This window comes from Mandrillus leucophaeus, unplaced genomic scaffold (assembly GCF_000951045.1).
Source record: "Mandrillus leucophaeus isolate KB7577 unplaced genomic scaffold, Mleu.le_1.0 Scaffold1, whole genome shotgun sequence".
Taxonomy (NCBI): domain Eukaryota; kingdom Metazoa; phylum Chordata; class Mammalia; order Primates; family Cercopithecidae; genus Mandrillus; species Mandrillus leucophaeus.
In genome coordinates, this window is record NW_012098097.1 from 9,349,801 (window position 1) to 9,369,862 (window position 20,062).

General features: G+C 46.3%; 1 protein-coding gene across 1 annotated transcript in view; it reads right to left on the reverse strand.

Annotated features, from left to right (window-relative positions):
* Positions 1-20,062, reverse strand: part of RNF157 (ring finger protein 157) — a 77,496-nt gene that overhangs the window by 5,457 nt on the left and 51,977 nt on the right. The window contains exons 3-16 of the mRNA XM_011983513.1: positions 18,483-18,629; positions 17,926-18,043; positions 17,238-17,304; positions 16,274-16,317; positions 15,197-15,244; positions 12,996-13,067; positions 11,983-12,142; positions 11,675-11,787; positions 9,113-9,351; positions 8,168-8,276; positions 6,311-6,422; positions 5,664-5,836; positions 4,207-4,255; positions 2,275-2,385 (exon numbers count right to left, since the gene is read on the reverse strand). Coding sequence (XP_011838903.1) covers positions 2,275-2,385; positions 4,207-4,255; positions 5,664-5,836; positions 6,311-6,422; positions 8,168-8,276; positions 9,113-9,351; positions 11,675-11,787; positions 11,983-12,142; positions 12,996-13,067; positions 15,197-15,244; positions 16,274-16,317; positions 17,238-17,304; positions 17,926-18,043; positions 18,483-18,629 — 1,562 coding nt within the window. The remainder of the gene's footprint in view (positions 1-2,274; positions 2,386-4,206; positions 4,256-5,663; positions 5,837-6,310; positions 6,423-8,167; positions 8,277-9,112; positions 9,352-11,674; positions 11,788-11,982; positions 12,143-12,995; positions 13,068-15,196; positions 15,245-16,273; positions 16,318-17,237; positions 17,305-17,925; positions 18,044-18,482; positions 18,630-20,062) is intronic.

Below are 20,062 nucleotides of genomic sequence, written 5' to 3' on the forward strand. Positions count from 1 at the left end.
TTTCCACTGTCCTTGCCACAGAAGCATTCCCATTTTTATTGAACAGAAATTAATATAGTCTCACACATTTTTTTTCTTGGAAAATCTTAGTATATTGAATACAGGCCCCCATCTTGAGGCCTCTGGTGAGGATATAATGGGACATTTACAGTGCCTATACCTGAGGCCCTCTCCCAAGAGCCATCATAGGCATGTGATTTCATGTCTGGCACAAAGTGTGAGCACATCATAATCTCTAAATAGCTGGCTCCACAAGTCACCCTAAGGAACCCCAGGGCTTCTCTCTTCCTCCCAGTCCTCACTCTCCTGTGATCCCATGGAGTAACTCTCAACAAGCAGGTCAGCTGGGGGGAGTCAGGAAGAGGAGGAATAAGCTCAGTTTCCACTAGCACTATTGGCTAAAACAACTCCCAGCAGCTCCCTCTGCCAAAAAAATAGGGGTGGGTAAGGGAGCCCCTTGAGGGAGGCAAGAACCTAAATTTATCTCCTAAAGCCAAGTAAGGGGTTGACCAGGGTAGAGCTGCCTCAGACACAGGGCACGGTTAAGGCAGAGACATCATCTTGACGGAGGATGCCAATTAAAACCAAATCCTTTCCACAGCCCTTGCCACAGAAGCATTCCCATTTTTGTAAAACAGAAATACAGTCTCACAAATATTTTTTTCTCAGAAGATCTTAGTACCCTGAATACAGGCCCTTGCCAATCAGGAATGGGAGCCTTGCTCACAACCCCAAGCGAGCGCCTCCCAGGTGTGTGCGTGCCCAGCAAGCTTGGACGGGGCAAAGCATTGGCAGGGAGGACAGTACTGGCACGGAGTGAACAGGAACTTTCATACCAAGTCTAGAGAACATACATGAGTTTAGAAAATAAACAAACCAGACAGACAGATTTACATTTGCCAAAATAATGTGGAACACAAATGGACAGATGGAAGCCAGGCCAGGAGTGGGAAGGCAGGGAGTGAAGCAGCCCCTGGGCCCCAGCAGCTCCAGTCCAGGCCTAACTGGCAGGAGTCTGGCCCCGTGGTCGGCGCTCCCTCCTCCACGCTCAGGCAGGAAGCGGGTCTTCCCTGGGCCTGTGCAGGAGAAGCAGGGAAACCGATACTGCCTCTTTTGGTCTCACTGAAGATGAAGAGGCCTGGGCAGTGCCTTTAGAACAAACTAAATAGAAAATGACTCAAGAAAGCCCTTTGAAGGGCTGGAGAAAGTGTCTCTAGGGAATTCCAGCTTCCCCTGCCACAAGCTTGTGTGGGGCCAGAGCGTGCTTGGACTGTGTCTTGCACAGCTTGCACAGGCTGATGGAGAGTGGCAACCACAGAGGTCGTGTGGCTCCAACGCCTCCAGCCACGTCGCTGAGCGAGTAAAGCACTGGACCCGTGATGTGGCTGTTCTGAAGCTGAAGTGAGTCTTCGTTCGGGGAATGTTTAAGAGGATTCAAACAACACGGTGTGAAGGACAATCTCTGTCGTGAAACCCGGAGGGGACATCTGACTGAGTCCACTTGGGCAAGATGTGGATTTTAGAAAAGCAGTTTTTAGAGCCCTTGAATGCGCACATTAACTAAAAAGGCGCTCGGTGCTCAACGTGTGATTAACCTGATCCTGTGTAAGACATTAGCCAGATTCAGTTTAGCATCATAAGGAGGAATAAGGGGCACAGTGACAACCTGATCACCTGTGAAGTTACAGCTCCAGGGAGCACAAAGGAGCCCTAACTTGACCTCTCCGCTGGGATCCAAATCCAGTAGTATGTACAATGCAACTGGTAACCCAAAGCTCATGGATCACAGAGCCATGCCCTAGCCTCTAAAATGCTGACTTTCACATCCCTCTCCGATCCTAGCTGAAACACTTTTCTTCTGAGGAGCTACGGCTTCACTTTTAAGGGGTTCAGGTAATCCTTCCAAGACCTTCGTAGAGAGGTGGTGTCTGTCTGCTCAAACTTCCTGTTGATGAAAACAAGACCAGGCCACCTGACATGGCACCTGCAAGGCCGTGATGTGGGGTGGAGAGTGGTTAGGCCAAATCATAAGTTTTGCTTCTTTCTTCCTATCCTAATATTCTCACTCAGAGCAAGGCTGGCTCATTGCAAAAAGCTCAAGGACTCTCCCAGGCCTTCTTACTTCCTTTCAGCAACTGGTCTCCAGCACTAGCACACCCCAGGCCTTCTTGGCAGGAACTGCAGGGCAGGAGATGGGTGTACCAGGGTGAGAGCAGGGGTAAGAGCACAGGGATCGTCCCCCACCAAGTTCATGTTCAGCAGACTGCCACTCACCAGGTAAGCAGACCTCAGAGCACAGCTTATTGTCCAGTGCTTTCACGCTTGCGATGTCAAAGTCATTGTTATTGTCACACTCCATACCTAGAAATGCGCATGTCCTCTGGCCTGTAATGGAGTTAATGCAGTTAGAGAGGTGCTGGCTGTGTTTTTCTCTGCATTGCTGTCCTTAAAATAAAAATCTTAAGGATGGAGACCAAAAAAAATCAAATGATGTGTTAAAAAAAGACAATAATTTAGTGGGTAAAGAGTGGACAAGAAAGGAATCACATTGTGTGGCATGTCTGTATTCTCACGCTATCCTGCTGTTTCCCTAGAGCCCTTTCCGTCTGCTGTTCCCTAACAAGTCAGATCACTGAGGAGGGCTGTGGGACACAGGCTCAACAGAGAACACTAGAGCGAGCAGAGCTGGGCAGAGGCCAGGCTGGTGAGGCTGCAACCAGCCGGCAGAAGCTAGGGAGGGCCAGTGGGGAGGTCATCCTGCTCATGCCTGCGTCTGCCTTGGGTGCGAGCTGGGTGTGTTTATGACCACATGGCTCTGCAAAATAAGTACATGAAACAACAACTAAAGGTCTTAGGGTCCATAATTTTGCATATCAAATCAGAATGACTACATTCACAAAATTATGATTTCCTTTCTTACGAGACCTCAGTTGTTATTTTCAGTGTGTTTTAAGTGGCTAACCAGAAATCTACGGACATGTTAGAAGGGAAGGGAAAAGTTTTAAAAGGTGTCTTTTTTTAAAATCAAGCTCCCCTCTTTTTTTCTCAGTGAAAACAGAGAGAATAAAACAAATCTATTCCACGGGCTAGGGAATGTCAGGTGAAACCACCTGGCCACACTGTACTTCTTAGAAGCAAATATTCTATGGGAGAAATAATCACAAGGGGTAACGCTAGAGCCTCAAGCACTGAAGTCATCAACTGAGTTGGTGACACTCCAAACCCCCTTGGGCTGGGGTGCAAGAGCTGACGGAGGCAGCCTTGGTGGCCACCTTCTCCTTCAAGCTCCTTGGCCAGGCGGGACCTGTCATGTCCACATGCGCACCTCCAACACTTCCCAAGCGATGGCCAGCGCTAAAGCAGAAGCAATAGGATGACATCTGCTGGCGCTTCTGCATCCAGGCCGGGCATATGTGTGCTCTGGAGGCGCCTCTAAGGGAGGTGCCTCAGAGCAGCAGGAGGAAGTCTGGCTCCTGGAACACATGGTGTTCGCTGCTTGGGGGAGACTTTCCTGCCCACCTTCTTCCTCCTATGTCCTTGCTCTGTGGGCCATTCCTTCTCTTCTAGCCTTCCTGGAAACAACATTCTTCCAACTGAAGATATAACTGAGGCCTGAATTATGGTAAAGGAAGATCATTACAATAGCCTTTAAAATACTTGCCTAAGCTGAGCTCCTGAAGAAACTTGGACCTGTTTCCTTGACCACGCCTTTAATATGTCTGCTGGCTCCTGAGAGTCCTCTTTTACAGTAATGTCGACCATTTTCCTAACTAAAGCAAGACCTGACCAGCTGCCAAATAGTCCTCCTCCTCCCCACAGTGGAAGAAATGGCTACTGCTGTTCAACACTGAGACTGCCAGAAGAGCTCTGTGGGGCTCCACTGAAAACCTGCAGCAGGGAGGCTGATGATGGGAACTGCTTAGAGAGCTTCCGAATCTACTTGAGGTAAATATGGACCTGTATGTATCTCCTGCAGCACCCGCACCTGACATCCATGGCTCTGAGACCCAGAAAGAGCTGAGGAGGTCATAGAGGTCATCAATGCCCTGCTTGCTTTGATGTACCACTAAGACGACAACCTTTCCCTTAACAGTCCCACACAACTGAGCAGTGCCACCAAGTCATACCGGTACCCTTTTCTTTACCCCTTAAAGAAGACCCAGGAAAGAAATATAACTAAAGGAAGTAAAGGACCAGATCTTTTACCATCTTCCTGCGTGGGTGATCCATCCTCTTCCTCCATAACATCATTTCCCTAGGACAGAAGGAAGGTCCTGTGAGTCTATAAAGCAGCAAAATGAGTAAACTGATTGGCTGAAGACAGAACTAATCATCCTAATGGTATCTAACTCCAGGGCCTACGTTAACAGCATATACTTCCATCTGTGTTTAATATGCCTGAGAGGCTGAGTAGAGGCAGATTTTGCTTGGTGAGGCACCGTCTGCCTATAGGGATTAGATCCGAGCCACATTACCCATATATGCTCAGAATGGTCTGTCAGGAACACCCTTGTTAATAGTTTAGCTGATACTGTTTCTCGTGTGTGTGTGTGTGTGTGTTTTGAGACAGAGTTTCGCTCTTGTTGCCCAGGCTAGAGTGCAATGGCATGATCTCGGCTCACCACAACCTCCACCTCCCAGGTGCAAGTGATTCTCCTGCCTCAGCCTCCCTAGTAGCTGGGATTACAGGCATGTGCCACCACGCCCGGCAAACTGATACTGTTTCTCTAAGGTAGAAGTACAAGTTACTAAATGAAAGAACAAACTGTGAGATGATAAGACTTTGAGAAATTCCTTAAGATCCCAAACCCCATCCAGATCCTCCATTGAGAGTAGCTGGCTCAAGAAGAGTTCTAGACCTCTCCCTGTGAGCCGGCATTCCACAGCACACCATGGGCTGTCTCACACTGAACTGTGGTCCTGTCTGCCTGCTAGACTGGGCTCCTAGGTGCAGTGGGTGGGGGTAGACAGAAACCTCGCCACACAGATCTGTACAGGTCTGTATGTGCCCCAGCACCAATGAGCACCTGTGACACAGTCCCCCATGTAAATACTAGTGGAATGACGGACAATACATTCTTAAGGCCAGGAGCTGGCAAGAAAAGTTCCCTCTTGAACTCACTCTACACCAGTGACCCTGGGAACAAGTGGCCCCACTCATTGGACAGTCCACAGGCCCTGGTGCAGCCGCTCTCATCTCTACCCATATTCTACTTCTCACTGATCTAGGCATGTCCCCCAGGAAGACTTCGTCAGCAAAGCCTCCCGGCCCTGGTCCTCATTGGCATCCCAGCCAAGGCCAGCACTCCTCTGGCTATGCGAAGGGGCACCACTCCGTGCTGTTGGGGTTACCTCTGCATCCTGCTCTCCAGCTGGGAGGCCAGCAAAGTTGCTGTCTGGAGACTCCGCTGGCAGCCCCTGCAGAAGAGCACAGTTTTTACAGGCTCTTCCATCAAGCTCTCGTGACAGCAAACCCAAACCTTCTTCAGTAAAAACTTGGTGTCAAATAGGAGGGTCAGACCTAAGGGAATGCCTTGTTTTCTGTGGCACTCCTGGCATTTTGGGGCGTTTTGCAGCCATGCATGGCAGACCTTTGGTTATGCTACTTTGGACATGTATGCAAAGAACAGAGAAGCCAGGGCGGTTCCCGTCCCTTCCCTTACCTCTCCTTCTTCTGAGGGGGCCCTGCTGGCAGACTGGGGGGAAGGGAGAGCCTCTCCCTCCTCTTCAGTGCCAGGGGCGACGTAGGAGCCAGACATGGAGGAGACGGTGTCGGTGCTGATCTGGGAGGATGCCATGGACATGACAGACTGGGCCAAGCTGCTGCTGGCAGGGCCTTTGGAGACAGGGGATGGGGAAGGAGCCTGGAGGTCAGGCAGGGCTTCTGCAAGCTTTCTGGGGAGCAGAGCCCTCTCCCTGCACTCAGGCAGTGAGGAGTGAAGTGGCCTTATCTTGCCCTCCCCTAAAAGTGGTTTTAGGTTTACGGTTTTCCAAAATTCTGTTCCTTTATATTTTAGAGCTCAGAACTTAGCCTCGGGGACAAGACATTTGCTTTTCCCTGTCATCATGCTAAAGGAAACCTCATGACAGCAGGACTGGGGCTGAGAGAACCAACACCCCGCTAGCTTCAGGCAAGCCCGCTAACCCATGGTAGGAAAGCAAGTCCTCTTCCCTCTCAAGCCAGGGCCTACTTGTCATGCAGTCCAGGTATTAGCTTGCCACTCCCATGTCCCTTCCCAGAGGAAACACCAGGACACTGTGGGCTGGGTAAGGGGGAAGGACATGCAGCCACTCCCTGCTCCTCATGTACCTTCTGGGGAGGAAATAGTGGACGACAGAGGCGTCCCTGTACAAGACGACTGGTCAATAGCTCCAGATGACGACAAGGTGAGATTCTCACTTTCTGGAGTCACACCACATTCCTGGGGGGTGTGGGGGACACAACAGGACATGGAGCAAGTGCGAGTCACCTGTGCTGGAGGAAGGGGTCAGGGCGGAGGTCTGGGTAGAGATGAGGAGGAAAGGCGACACTGGGAGGGACTGAGTGGCATGCAGAGGCCGCAGCTTCTCTATTCCGTCCTCACTTCTCAGCCCAAGCCTGGAATGCCTGCCTCCCAGGGGAGGCGCACACTTCAGTCAATACCTCCTGCCCAGGGCACAGCCATCTGCTGCGGCCATACAAAGATGCAGCTCGGGTGACACAGGTCACCCCGCAGCTGTGACATGGGGACACCCCAGGTTTCCCCAGGATTATGATCAGCTTTCCTTCTGAGGCAAAAGCATACAAAGACAGCAGAGGCCTTCCTGCCTGCAGGGTATCTCCACACGGACCCCAGTTAACTCCTGCCCAGCTGCTTTCTGATACAAACACCACCTTGCTCCCCAGCCTGCTGCTCCTCCCACGCCTCCATCTCTGATCCCAGCCCCCATCTGCCAGGCATCTGGGTGCACAGCCTCACCCATCTGAGGCAGATGCAAAGTTCTATGAACTATGTCTCCATAATCCCTTCCCTTTCCTCCAGGCGCTTCTCTTTTGTCTTAGTTCAGGCAGTCCTTCTTGCCTGGGCTACCGAAGCCGTTTCCTGGCTGGGTCTGTCTCCTGTCTAGTCCAGGCTGCATGCTGCGGTCAGGTGGGCCTTTGGGAAACGAAGTGCTCACCGTGCCCCTGGCTTGCTCCGAGCCCTGACTTCCTGCTCTGTGCCTTTGCATGCACTGTCCTCTCCACATAAATGTTTCTCTCACCTTTTTCATATCTAAAAAACTTCAAGGTTTAGCTAAAATGCTACTCCGCCGTAACACATTTTCTGATTTCCTCCACTTACAATGATCTTGTCCATCTCTGACACAGCAATTTATTGTCTCTGTATTGGGCACACTGCTTTTCTATAAAGTTTACTCAGTCATTTAACACATACTTACTGAGCAACAATGACATGCCAGGCACATGCTATTCCCATGTATATGTCCTGTCCCAGCCAGACCTGAGCACCTAAGGGCAGGGACCACTTTATTCACCTTCCTATGCCCCACTCTACCTAGCTCAGTGCCCTACAGAGAGAAGTTGCATAAACCTTTGGTATGTGAGGTCTCTGTGGGACACACAGAGTAGAAAATTCCAGCCTTCTCTTCCATTCCTCCACGTGGGCCTCCTGGCACCCCCCAATTACCCTCAGGGCTTTCTCCTTGCTGTTCCCAGGCCTAGGGCCCTCTCTCCTCGTATATCTGCATAGCTAGCTTTCACACTTCCCTTGGTCTTGGCTCCTGGACCGCTTTTTAAGAATGGCAGCCCCCACTTCCAGCTGTGACACTCCCTTCCCACATGTCACACACGCTGATCCACAGCCCCACCTGGTACACGTGTATTTTTTTACTTATTGTCTTTTGTGTCCCCCACCCTCACCCCAGCTAGCAAGAATATGTTACGAGGGCAGGGACTTTTGTTGTGTCCCAGCTACTATACTCAGCATATAGCACAGTGCCTGGCAAATAACACAGGCTGCATATGCTGTTGAATGCATGAATCCAGTGAAATCTTTGCCACTGCCTCAGAGGGCGTTGAAAAGGTGTTTGATAAGTGAATGAGAGCAGAGGGACCTGATGAGCCATGCAGGTAGGAGGAAAGTCCCTGGAGTTCAACACCCAAGAAGAGGAGAGGAATATCAATTACCTCTCCGAGATGCTGAGCTGATGGTCTCTGAGAGAGCGGTGTCTCCGACTCACTGCAGGAACGCTCATCTTCCTCTTCATGCAGCACGGAAGAGTTTTGGGAAATGGATCTATAGGAGTCCAGTGGAAAAGCAGCTATATCCAACGTCCATTTAAAGAACAGTACATACTGCAAGGGGAGCGGAGGGGAAAACCCAAATCTTTTTTCTTTATTTTTTGAGACAGGGTCTCATTATGTTTCCCAGGCCGGACTCAGACTCCTGGGCTTCAGCGATCCTCTTGTTGACGTCTTTAACAGAGGAGGAGTACAGCCTCCTGAGTAGCTGAGTAGGTCTGGGCTAACTTTCCTGGCTCAAAACCCAAATCTTAAGTAGGACTAGGGAGGTAGAAAAGAGAACCAGGGAGGGATGTAGACCTCTTTTGGGTGTCAGAAGCGCTAAGTTTTACCTTTAGCTCCTTTGATGACTTGCTGTCTAAACTTGGGAAAAACCACAGCCGTTTACAGGGTCTCAATATTTTCATCTGTAAAATACCCTCTGCTTTACTCTGCCACAGAAACCTTGTCACGATTTGTACCTAGCTGGACTTAGATGTTTAAGAGATATGGATCACAAAGTTCCTTCAGTCTTTGGACTAAGCAGTGCTCTCAGGGGCCTAGATGGCCCTATCCACAGTGTTCAATGTCCTCTTCCCTATAACCCATCCCCTATCCTTGAAAACAAAAAGAATACATAAGAGATTTGTCTCATCAGAATTTTCCTAAGTGCCTACATACCATCTTATTTTCATCTCTTAACGGATGGGATAACCTTCCCACAAGCAGCTCTGGGAACAGCCCAGAGGGTTACTCTGCCCTAAGGCCCCAGGATGTGGGCCAGCACCAAGGAGAGTTGAAACATCTCATCATGGATTCTGGGGGCAATACTGTGGAGCACTGGCTACTCACTTGGAGAGACTCTTTTTGAGTTTGAGTCCCTGGCTGCTGCAGTCAGACAGGCGGTCAAGAGGTGAGATGGTCCTGACAGGGGGCAGGTGGCCATCACTGCCATACGAAGGGAGCATTCCTGAGAGGTGGCCATCTCCAAGCACGTGAAGTGGAGGAACTGCTGGGGATGGGGTGAGGGGCCCATTGAGGGCCTCCAGAAGAGATACTACTTCATAGCCTGGTGGAATATTCTCTGAGGACTAGGGGAATCAGAGACAGGTTGAAAAATCAATTAGGTCCTTTTTGTTTTATGACATGATTATGCTACTTACTCTACACAGAAAAAAATGTTTTATATCTGTTCTTGGGGGGTTTGGTAAGAACAACTGTACTAGAGGCAGAGGTAAAATATCAAAGAACTACACATTGTAGATCCTGCTTATTGGTAAGCTTTTTCTTAATAATCTCTATTTTTTTTCTGATTATAACGGAAATATGTTAATTATAGGAAATTTGGAAAATATATTATTAGGAAAAAAATTAGGAAAAAAAATCACCAGTAATCAAATCACCAAAGTGACTTTTGTTAGCATTCTGGTGTCTCTTCTTCCCATTTTTTTCTGTGTACTATTTACACAGTTTTGATCAACCTGTAAATAACAATTTTATATTCTGCTTATTTTATTATACTTTCCTCTTTTTTAAAAAATAGAGATGGGATCTCACTATGTTGCCCAGGCTGGTCTTGAACTCCTGGTCTCAATCGATCCGCCTGCCTTGGCCTCCCAAAATGCTAGGATTACAGATGTGAGCCACCATGCCTGGCCAGAACATAAATATTTTCCTTCGTTTCTGAAGCCTCTTCATATATGTCCCCTTCTTACAGATCCCCTAAGTTTTCTAACTATCCTCCTAGTGCTGTGTATCTAGTTGTGTCTAGCACATCCTATTGTAAACAAGTTTTGATGAACATCCTTGAATGCCTTTTTTTTCAAATTATCTTCTTCTTGTTAAATTCTTAGCTCTTAGATGATGAGGTATAAATGTTTTTAAGGCTCTTGATATATATTGCTGTTTTCCACTGTTTTGTTTCTTTCAGTGCCTTTTCTAGTTACACTCCTGTAAGTAATACAGAAGACCTATTCTGACTGCTTCCCTGAAAGCGGGGAGAATCACTACAAAAAAAAGTTTTTAAAATTTGAAAGTTGGAAAATGGTATTCTCATATTCGCATATCATTGATTTTTAATGTGGTTGAACTTTTTAAAAAACTCTACGTTGAGTATGTTTTGTTTATGCCCTTTGCCCATTAATCTACTGTATTATTCGATATGAACTATGGCAAAGACATTAGCTTTTCCTCTGATACATACATTGTAAATACTTTTTTAAAAAACTACTATTTGTTGTCTAACTTTTAATTTTGGTCACCTATTAGACCTCTGACGTGCTAAACTTTTTAGGTAGTAAAATGTATGGCTCTTGCTTTCACGCTTAGAGAATCCTTTCCAATCTAAAGTCAACTAAACAATCGTCTATAATTTATTCTAGGTTTTTGTTTTGTTTTGTTTTTTTGAGACGGAGTCTCGCTCTGTCACCCAGGCTGGATGGAGTGCAGTGGCGCAATTTCCACTCACTGCAAGCTCTACCTCCCGGGTTCAGGCCATTCTCCTGCCTCAGCCTCCCGAATAGCTGGGACTACAGGTGCTCGCCACCACACCCAGCTAATTTTTTGTATTTTTTTTTTTTTAGTAGAGACGGGGTTTCACCATGTTAACCAGGATGGTCTCGATCTCCTGACCTTGTGATCCGCCCACCTCGGCCTCCCAAAGTGCTGGGATTATAGGCGTGAACTACCGCGCCCGGCCAATTTATTCTAGGTTTTGAATGTTTTGTTTTGTTTGGTGTGCTGTAATGTTTGTTTGGTTTAATGCTTTTAATATAGTTAATTAGTTACTCCAGCTGGAATTTATTTGGTAAGGAGTAAAGTGCTAAACTGATTTTTCCTCCTGGAATAGCTAACTAATGATCCCAATACCATTCACTGAATAATCATCTCTCCCAGCAGTGCGTTAATCTAAAGAAAGACAGTATCTGCTCTTCTTTAACTGCAAAGCTTTCAGGTGTCACTCTAATATCAGCACTTACACCAGGAAACTGAGGTCACTTTATCTCAGGCACTGAGGCCACAAAACAGGATAAAGAAAAACAGTTACTTTCTTCGAGGATTTGAATAAAGATAATAAATTGTATTTAAATCCAAAATAATCGTCCCATTGTTTCTGCCTGAGGGAGTTGGAGTTGAACCTCCCTGGAGTGAAACTGCAAGCAGATGGCTCTAGGAATGGTAAATATTAACTGGACACCAAGTTCCCAAAGAGGAAAAGGGAGGTTTTCATGACCAGTACTTAATCTTCCACAGTAATAATTTGGTTGTAACACATGCTCTCGGCTGGGCTGCTAAATACTGCAGCATACCCAGGTCTAATTCCTTGCTGCAATGCCACATAGAAAAGCATGAAAGGTTTAAAAAAGCCAATGAGGCATTTGCTTCAGAGGGGCCGTGGTTCCGAGCCCAACTTACTGAATGCTCTTCAGAGTCAGATGTCTGGGATGAGATGATGGGGTTAAAGCTGGTTGGGGACAAAGGGCCCAATTTTTTCCTCATGGCTCGGATCTGAAGCAGTGCCCGGAAGGCTGTGAAGAAGAAAACAGGCAATCAGGACATCCTGATGCAGGATTAAGGATGAACAAGAGCCCAGACAGAAACCATGATCCCTCCCAGCGCGCATCCGTTTGTCAGATCCAGCAGCAGCACATGCTTCAGTGTTTTGTAAATGTCCTCTTGTCCTCTCTCCCACCCACCAGTCCCCCTGCCGCTCTGGGGCTTACGCAGTCGGCAGATGGGGCAGTTGTTGGCCTGGTAGCGCAGGGTGTCTGCACAGGTGTTACAGAGGCAGAGGTGGCGACAGGGCAGAATCAAGGTGTCCCGGACATCCGAGAGACACACCACACACTCGGCACTGTTATCACTCACTTCGTCTTCAGCCACCTGGTCGAGGAGAAAGCAATTTAGCCAGTGTCACAAAGCCCTTCCTGTCCCATACTTTACAGACAAGGCAGTGTGGCTAAAGAGCTAGGATAAGTAGGCCGGGCGCGGTGGCTCAAGCCTGTAATCCCAGCACTTTGGGAGGCTGAGACGGGCGGATCACGAGGTCAGGAGATCGAGACCATCCTGGCTAACATGGTGAAACCCCGTCTCTACTAAAAAATACAAAAAACTAGCCGGGCGAGGTGGCGGGCGCCTGTAGTCCCAGCTACTCGGGAGGCTGAGGCAGGAGAATGGCGTGAACCCGGGAGGCGGAGCTTGCAGTGAGCCGAGATCCGGCCACTGCACTCCAGCCTGGGCGACAGAGCGAGACTCCGTCTCAAAAAAAAAAAAAAAAAAAAGAGCTAGGATAAGTAATAAGAACCAAATCTGCATTGGACTTTGTCGTTTACCCAGTGCGTCCACACACTTAGCTTCACTGCTTCTGGGAAGTGTTTATCTAAAATTGAGAGGACAAGACTAACCACTCGAGCTCCTATGAGGCTCGGAGCTAGGCCTCTCAAGTCTCAGCTGAAGGGACCTAGGGGACCACACAGATAAAAGAAAAGGAGCAAAGAAAGGACCCTGGTGGAAACCGAGTTGGACAGAACTCTGTGGCAGAACAAAGCCAAACCAGCCTACTTTTCTCATTTCCCAAGAGGTAAAAGCATAATGATCTGAAATGAGGAACAAGAAAATACCCTTCTAAGACCTAACTGATTTCAGAGTTTGGCATACTAAATTCCTGGACGCTGGCTTATAATTTCTCACTTGGCCTCCTGGAAAGAGTACCTTCAGAATTTTGGATAAAACTTACCTTAGAATCTTGTGTGTTGTACTTGTTTTCAATTCCATAGATCTCCTGAAGGAGGTAGCTGACCCCGTCTACCTGAACAGCAAATAGAAAGGTTCAAGGACAGGCTGTCTCTACTGAGAGACAAGAGTGGGAACTCCCTCCCCTCTTACCTCTTTCGGTAACCAAGGACTACTGATTCATAATGAAAAAAAATCAAAGGCCTAGATAAGTAAAGGATGCTTTTATTTACTTATGTTTTCTATTTGAGAGGAGAAAGAAAATCAAATATTTAATTCACCCATCATTATATACAATAGGGAACACAAAAGTTCACAAATACAATAATAATACTTGCACTGCAGCTTACTATTATGGACAATTAAGAAGGCATAGACTAGAAAAAGGATGGAAGGGTATGCATTAAAACATAGGCATTTGCTATGTAATCCAATTTGAGTCCAGACATTATAAAAATAAAGGAATAGAACGGAGAAAAAGAAGAAGAAATTGGCAAGGAAAAAGATGGGAAGGGAAAATATGAAAGCAAAGGGCGATAGCAAGATCTTGAGGGAGAGGCTAATGGTGTGTACCCCACACCATGAAGCCACCCCATCCCCAACATGCAGCAAAATTACACTGCTTGGCCCTGTTTCTTTCTTTCTTTCTTTTTTTTTTTTTTTGAGACAGGGTCTTGCTCTGTCATCTTGGCTGGAGTGCAGTGGTACCATCTTGGCTCACTGCAACCTCCGCCTCCTGGGTTCAAGCAATTCTCCTGTCTCAGCCTCCTGTGTAGCTGGGATTACAGGCATGTACCATCATGCCTGGCTAATTTTTGTATTTTGTGGTAGAGATGGGGTTTCACCATGTTGGCCAGGCTGGTCTCAAACTCCTGACCTCAAGTGATCCACCTGCCTCAGCCTCCCAAAGTGCTAGGATTAGAGGGATGAGCCACCAAGCCCAGCCAGCCCTGTTTCTTAAAACCCCAACTACCAAGGCCCAATCCAACTCCCACTAACCTGGCCCATGTCAGTGCCTAAGTTGGCCCTGCCCCATTTACTTTTAGGAGCACGCTCTTCTGCCTCACCTCTGTTTCTTAGCCATCCCTTCCTCTAAGACATAGCCTGTCTCTGATTTTATATCCCACTCTCCAGTTTGATAGTCTGTTGCTAATGCCAATCTAACAAGAGGAAAATGTACAAACCATTTTCCTCTAGCTACATGAACCTTTCCATCCCATCCAGGCCTCCTGGAGAACCAGGCCTTCCCCCATGAGGCAACTCACCAAGGCCTGGCCTGCCCAGGTAGTGCCCTGGACTCAGGATCTGTTTCCTCGTCTGCTCTTAAAACTTGTTTTCATGTAGTGATTATATTGGAAAACTAATTTATACTAAGATATTCTTATTACTGACCTCATTAAAAGAGAGGCAAATAATTAACCTAAAAGAATGGACAGTATAGAATTTCAGATATCTATCACCCATCTGCAGGGAGGCTTTTCTTTGCATCTTGACGAAGCCCAGCCCTGCCTCCTACCCAGCTGCTCTACACCCTCCTCGAGATGACCTACCCCTCACCCACCCTCCCTTGCCAATGCCACTGGCACCACTCTCTCTCCTTCCAATGATGTCTCCTCCTACCTCTATAAGAGTGGAAAGAAAAGTGCTGGCACATGGCAGGGGCTGGGACTTCTAGCAGACATATGCACAAGGTGCTGATCATTCTGCAAGAGGAAGAATGGCCAACTTTGAATTTTAGAAAAGGAATGGATAAATTAAGCCAATGACTCTAATTACCCCAAATTGGACCCTAATGCTTATCCTTTCGCTTGAAATAGTTCTCACTCTGGCATTTAAAATAAAAAGAGTTCTCCCTAAACCCAGTGTTGGGAAATAAATCTTGTTCTTTCATTTCTCAAGTCCTTTACTCAGATAAAGGCTCCCTCAACACCAACACTTCTGGAACAATGAAGACATCAAAAATCAGCATTCCTTTCAGGCCACCCAAGTCGTTTGTAATAGCTTATAACATTCAAAAGCACTCCCTTTTTTTCTTTTCTTTTTTGATTAAAAAAAAAAAGAAGAAAAAGAAAAGGAGAGACTTAGCAAAAAGTAAAACAAAAACAAAAACAAAAACAAAAAAAAGAGGGAGAGAGAAGAAGAAAGGAAAGAATAAAAGGAAGGAAGGACCCTAACACTAACAGTCTGCAGTCTTCAAATACTTACTACTTGTTTCTGTTTGAGGGGCTTGACACAGAAAGTTCCATCTGTGTGCTGGAATGAAAATATGAAAGTTATGACAAGGAAGGGAGGGTAATAAAGCTCCAGGTATTCTTCTGTTACATCTCCAAGTTACAGTCACCCTCCCTTATCTGCAGTTTCATTTTCCATGGTTTCAGTTACCCACCATCAACCACTGTCTGAAAATATTACATACAATAAGATATTTTGAGAGAGAAAGATGACTTTCAGACTTTTATTACCTTATAGTTATAATTGTTTTAGTTTACTATTATTCTTAATCTCTTACTTTGCCTAATTTATGAATGAAATTTTATCATAGGTGTGAAGTCTACGAAAAACCATAGTGTATATGAGGGTTCTGTACGATCTGCAGTTTCAGACATCCACTGGGGGTCTTGGAACGTATCTCCTGAGGATAAGGGGGGACTACTGTACACATGTTCCTGGATGCTCTCAGAGTAGAATTATACAATCCTAATTCTTTAAAGATCTTACAACTATCCAGTGTAACCCTTTCTTTCTTTCTTTTTTTTTCAGACAGAGCCTCACTTTATCGCCCAGGTTGGAGTGCAGTGGCGCCATCTCAGCTCACTGCAACCTCCGCCTCCCAGGTTCAAGCAATTCTCCTGCCTCAGCCTCCTGAGTAGCTGGGATTACAGGTGCCCGCCACCATGCCTGGCTAATTTTTATATTTTTAACAGAGGCAGGGTTTTGCCATGTTTCCCAGGCTAGCCTCGAACTCCTGGCCTCAAGTGATTCACCCACCTTGGCCTCCCAAAGTGCTGGGATTACAGGTGTGAGCTACCACGTCTGACTCAGTCTAACCCTTTCATTTTAAGGAGACTGAGGCCTAAGGAGTTGAAGGTCCTGTAGCAAGCTGATGGCAGGGCTGGACCTACACCCAAACATAGCCCCCAAAGCGATGTTCTGTCACCATCATAGCCTCTAAAGCCAGACCCATTCTGCTGAGCTCAGGGACCCAGCAAACAGGGGTTACATGTGTCTTACATGAAAGAAAGGGCTAAAGGGAATAAAGCGAGGCCCTCTAAAGTTACTCACCTTCTCAAAAGTCCCCAGCAGTATATGGCAATGGCCAAAATACTCTGAAAGAAACAAAGGCATGTGAGTGAAGAAGCCCAAACAGCACACCTTGATGCCCATGACCTTCCCCAATTCCCTGCAATCTGGCAAACCAAATGTGCCAGTCTGTCCCTAGAAGGGGCATTTTATATAACCCTCATTTTTTTTTTTTTTTTGAGACAAAGTCTGGCTCTGTTGCCCAGGCTGGAGTGCGGTGGCATGATCTTGGTTCAGTGTGGCCTCCACCTCCCAGGTTCCAGCAATTCTCCTGCTTCAGCTTCCCAAGTATCTGGGATTACAGACATGAGCCACCATGCCTGGCTAATGTTCTGTATTTTTAGTAGAAATGGGGTTTTACTACGTTGGCCAGGCTGGTCTCGAACTCCTGACCTCAGGTGATCTGCCTGCCTCAGCCTCCCAAAGTGCTAGTATTACAGGGATGAGCCACCACACCCAGCTAACCCATATTTTTTGAGACCGAGTCTCACTCTGTCACCCAGACTGGAGTGCATTGGCGCAATCTCAGCTCACTGCAACCTCTGCCTCCTGGGTTCAAACGATTCTCCTGCCTCAGCCTCCCAAGTAGTTGAGATTACAGGCACACACTGCCATGCCCAGCTGATTTTTGTAGTTTTAACAGAGAAAGGGTTTCACCATGTTGCCCAGGCTGGTCTCGAACTCCTGACCTCAGGTGATCCAAACCTGCCTCGGCCTCCCCAACTGCTGGGATTACATGTGTGAGCCACTGTGCCCAGCCAAACCCACACTTTCCACATCCGCCCAGGAGCTTGGAGTCACAGATGTGAGAGGATGCAGAGACTGCCTGACTCACAGTCACAAACACCCACAAAGAAGGCATGTTGTTCTGGGGCCACAGCTGCTGCCAGGAATATGCCACAAAAGAGCAGTGTGCACAGCCAAAGAGGACAGAAATCGCCCCTACCGTCTCCTTCATCCACCACGGCATGTACCACTAGAGGGTAAACTTCTCTGTCCAGATCAAAGCCAAGCTGAAGGGAAAGAAAAGGAAAGAAAAAAAAAAAAAAAAAAGAGGACTTAACACATTTAGATGGCACAGTTAATCTCAGAAAGGGCGATACTGTCAAGCATTAATCTCATTTCTGCTCCTCATTAACAAGGCTCCTTGTCAGCCTTGTTAATTACCCAAGTTTGTTAAATGAGGGCCATCAGTTTCTTTTAAAAAATCTCATAGATGTAAATAAGGCCTTCTAACCTATAGGTTTTTTTTGTTTGTTTGTTTGTTTTTTCTTTGAGCATGGCTTTCTCAAAGTATCCTAGGCGAATCAGCTTCTTTTTAAAAATCTCATAGATGTAAATAAGGCCTTCTCACCTATAGGTTTGTTTTTTTCTTTTCTTTGAGCATGGCTTTCTCAAAGTATCCTATGCTAATGGGCTATTTCCGTTCCTAGGGAATGGAAAAATTAACAAAGTCAGGTATATCCTTGATGCAAAATAAGCAGAGCTTTAAAAGGACATGGTGAAGTCACAAGACTGAAAGGTAAGCATGGCCTTCAAGTGTCTGAGCAGCCCCTTTGCTTTTGGCCGGGGTCCTAAGTAGCCCCTAGGCCCTTCTGAGTCGATGTGGGAAACCCTCCCCAAAGGTACCTCACCTCCTCTTCGGCCCACTCGGAGGGATCCACCGTGTGGGAGGGCAGGCAGAACTGCTGACACACTCCTCGCTTGTAGTGCACAGTCTCCGACTGGAGGCTGTTGTCTTTGGGAATGTAGCTATTGATACAAGTGGGAGGCAAAGCAAAAGTCAGTATCTGGCACAGATGGGTCTGACAACTTCCTCTGCTCATGCCTGTTCTCAATTATCAACAGGCTCTAGCGAAGAGAAGAAAGGGTCCTTTATAATCCATTTCCTTTGCTCTTGCTTGGCAATGTTGACTTTTCTATTCAACCCACACATCCAAAGAAAGGTAGCTTACTAGATTTTTAACAGTCCTTAAGGACCTGAAGGACTATACCACCATTTGCCACTATACCAAGATGGCACAATTTGAAGGGAAAAGGTAAAGGGTAGGGCTTTGTAGAAGAAAATCTATTCAGGAACCAGATCTCATCTGGCTGCAGAAAAAGAATGTTTTCCACCTTTGCTGAGTGGATAAGACATGGACTCTACCCATCTGGGAAGGAAGTGGCTCACCTGGTCTCCTGATCTTACCTGGCAATACCATTCTGGAACTCTTCCATGGCCTGGTAATAGATGGTGATGGCTACCCTAGCATCTGTGTCAAAGGTGAACTCAACATTGTAGTGGACTTTAGCTTTGCTGGCCTCTTCTCCAGGGCTCTTCACTTCCTCAGCACATCTAGAAAACCAGAGACTCAGCATTTGCAGGGTAGCATATCAATATTTTAAAATTTACCTTTTAAAAAAATTTTAGCAATATATTGTGGGCTTCTCTGAGTGATCGTAAGCATAGGTCTACCTCTTCATTCTGAATGATCACAGAGTGCTTCATGACCAATATTGCTGGGCACTCAGGTTACTTCTGATATTTCATAGTGCTACCACTACATCATTGTGCATTTGGCAGTTTTGTTTTTATTTTAATAAAAGTTATTAATCACGTAGTTTAAATAGTTTCTTCAAGGCAAAAAATAGCAGGCCTTACTTCTTCCCTTTCCTTCTCTTCAGAGGACACCGCTTTTAGTGATCATTTTGGCATTTACCCACATTTCTAAAAAATATATTTGTGTTACTACTTCTTGATTTTTCAGTTTCAGGCACTATCTATGGGTTTCCTACTATAGAAACAAGGATTTCTTTCTTTTACTCATTCTGCTCCATATAGGAACTCCCCCATCCCCCACAGTATAGCTACATCATAATTTTTTTATAATAGTCCAGTACATTTGTGTCTGTATTACTGTGATTATATAAACATATAATCTATGATTATTTTTCTTTTCCTAACTTTTTCTTAATTAGTGCTCATCCTTTTTTTTCTTTTTTTTTTTTTCCAGTTGCATAGTTTTCTATGTACTCATCACAAATTCCAACCCAAGCTCTCTGGGGCTGTCTAAATCTCTCAAGACGTTCAGATGCACCAAGTGGTCTATTCATCTTATTGAGGAGGTCCCTTGGACTTGCTCCCATCTGTACTTGGCCCTCTGCACCTGGCTCCCAGCCGCCACCCTGGAATCTCTCCCCCTTCATCATCCTGGTGGATCCCTTTTGCCTCTGTCCTCCTGTAGAAGCTCATGTTTCCTGTATCTCATGTCTTCCTCTGTCTTGGGTTATTCTTTTGTATCGGTGGAGCATGTGTTCTACCAGCTTCCTGAAAAAGGGTGTGTTGGGAAATAAACTTTTGAGAGCTTTTATTCAACATTCACACTTCATTCAAAGTTTGGCTGAGCAAAGTATTCTAGATTATAAATAATTTCTAAAAGACACTGAAAGCCTTTTCGCTGCCTTATTTTTCACCTCCCAGCATTGTTCCCAAGAAGTCTGAAGTCGTTCCAACTGCTGATCCTTCTTCTGAAAGCTTACAGACAGTCCTCTTTCTCATCCACTGTGTGGGCACTTGGTGGTCCTTTCCATTTAGAAACTTGTACCCTCTGCTTCTGAGAAATTTTCTTAAATTCTATGTCACTGATGATTTCCTTCCTTTTATATCCTCTGTTCTCTGTAGAACCCGTTAGTTGGATGTCAGACCTTCTAAATGGGTGCTCTATTACTTGTATCTTTCTTCTTCTATTTTCCTTCTCTCTGGATTTTTGCTCTGCTTTCTAGAATATT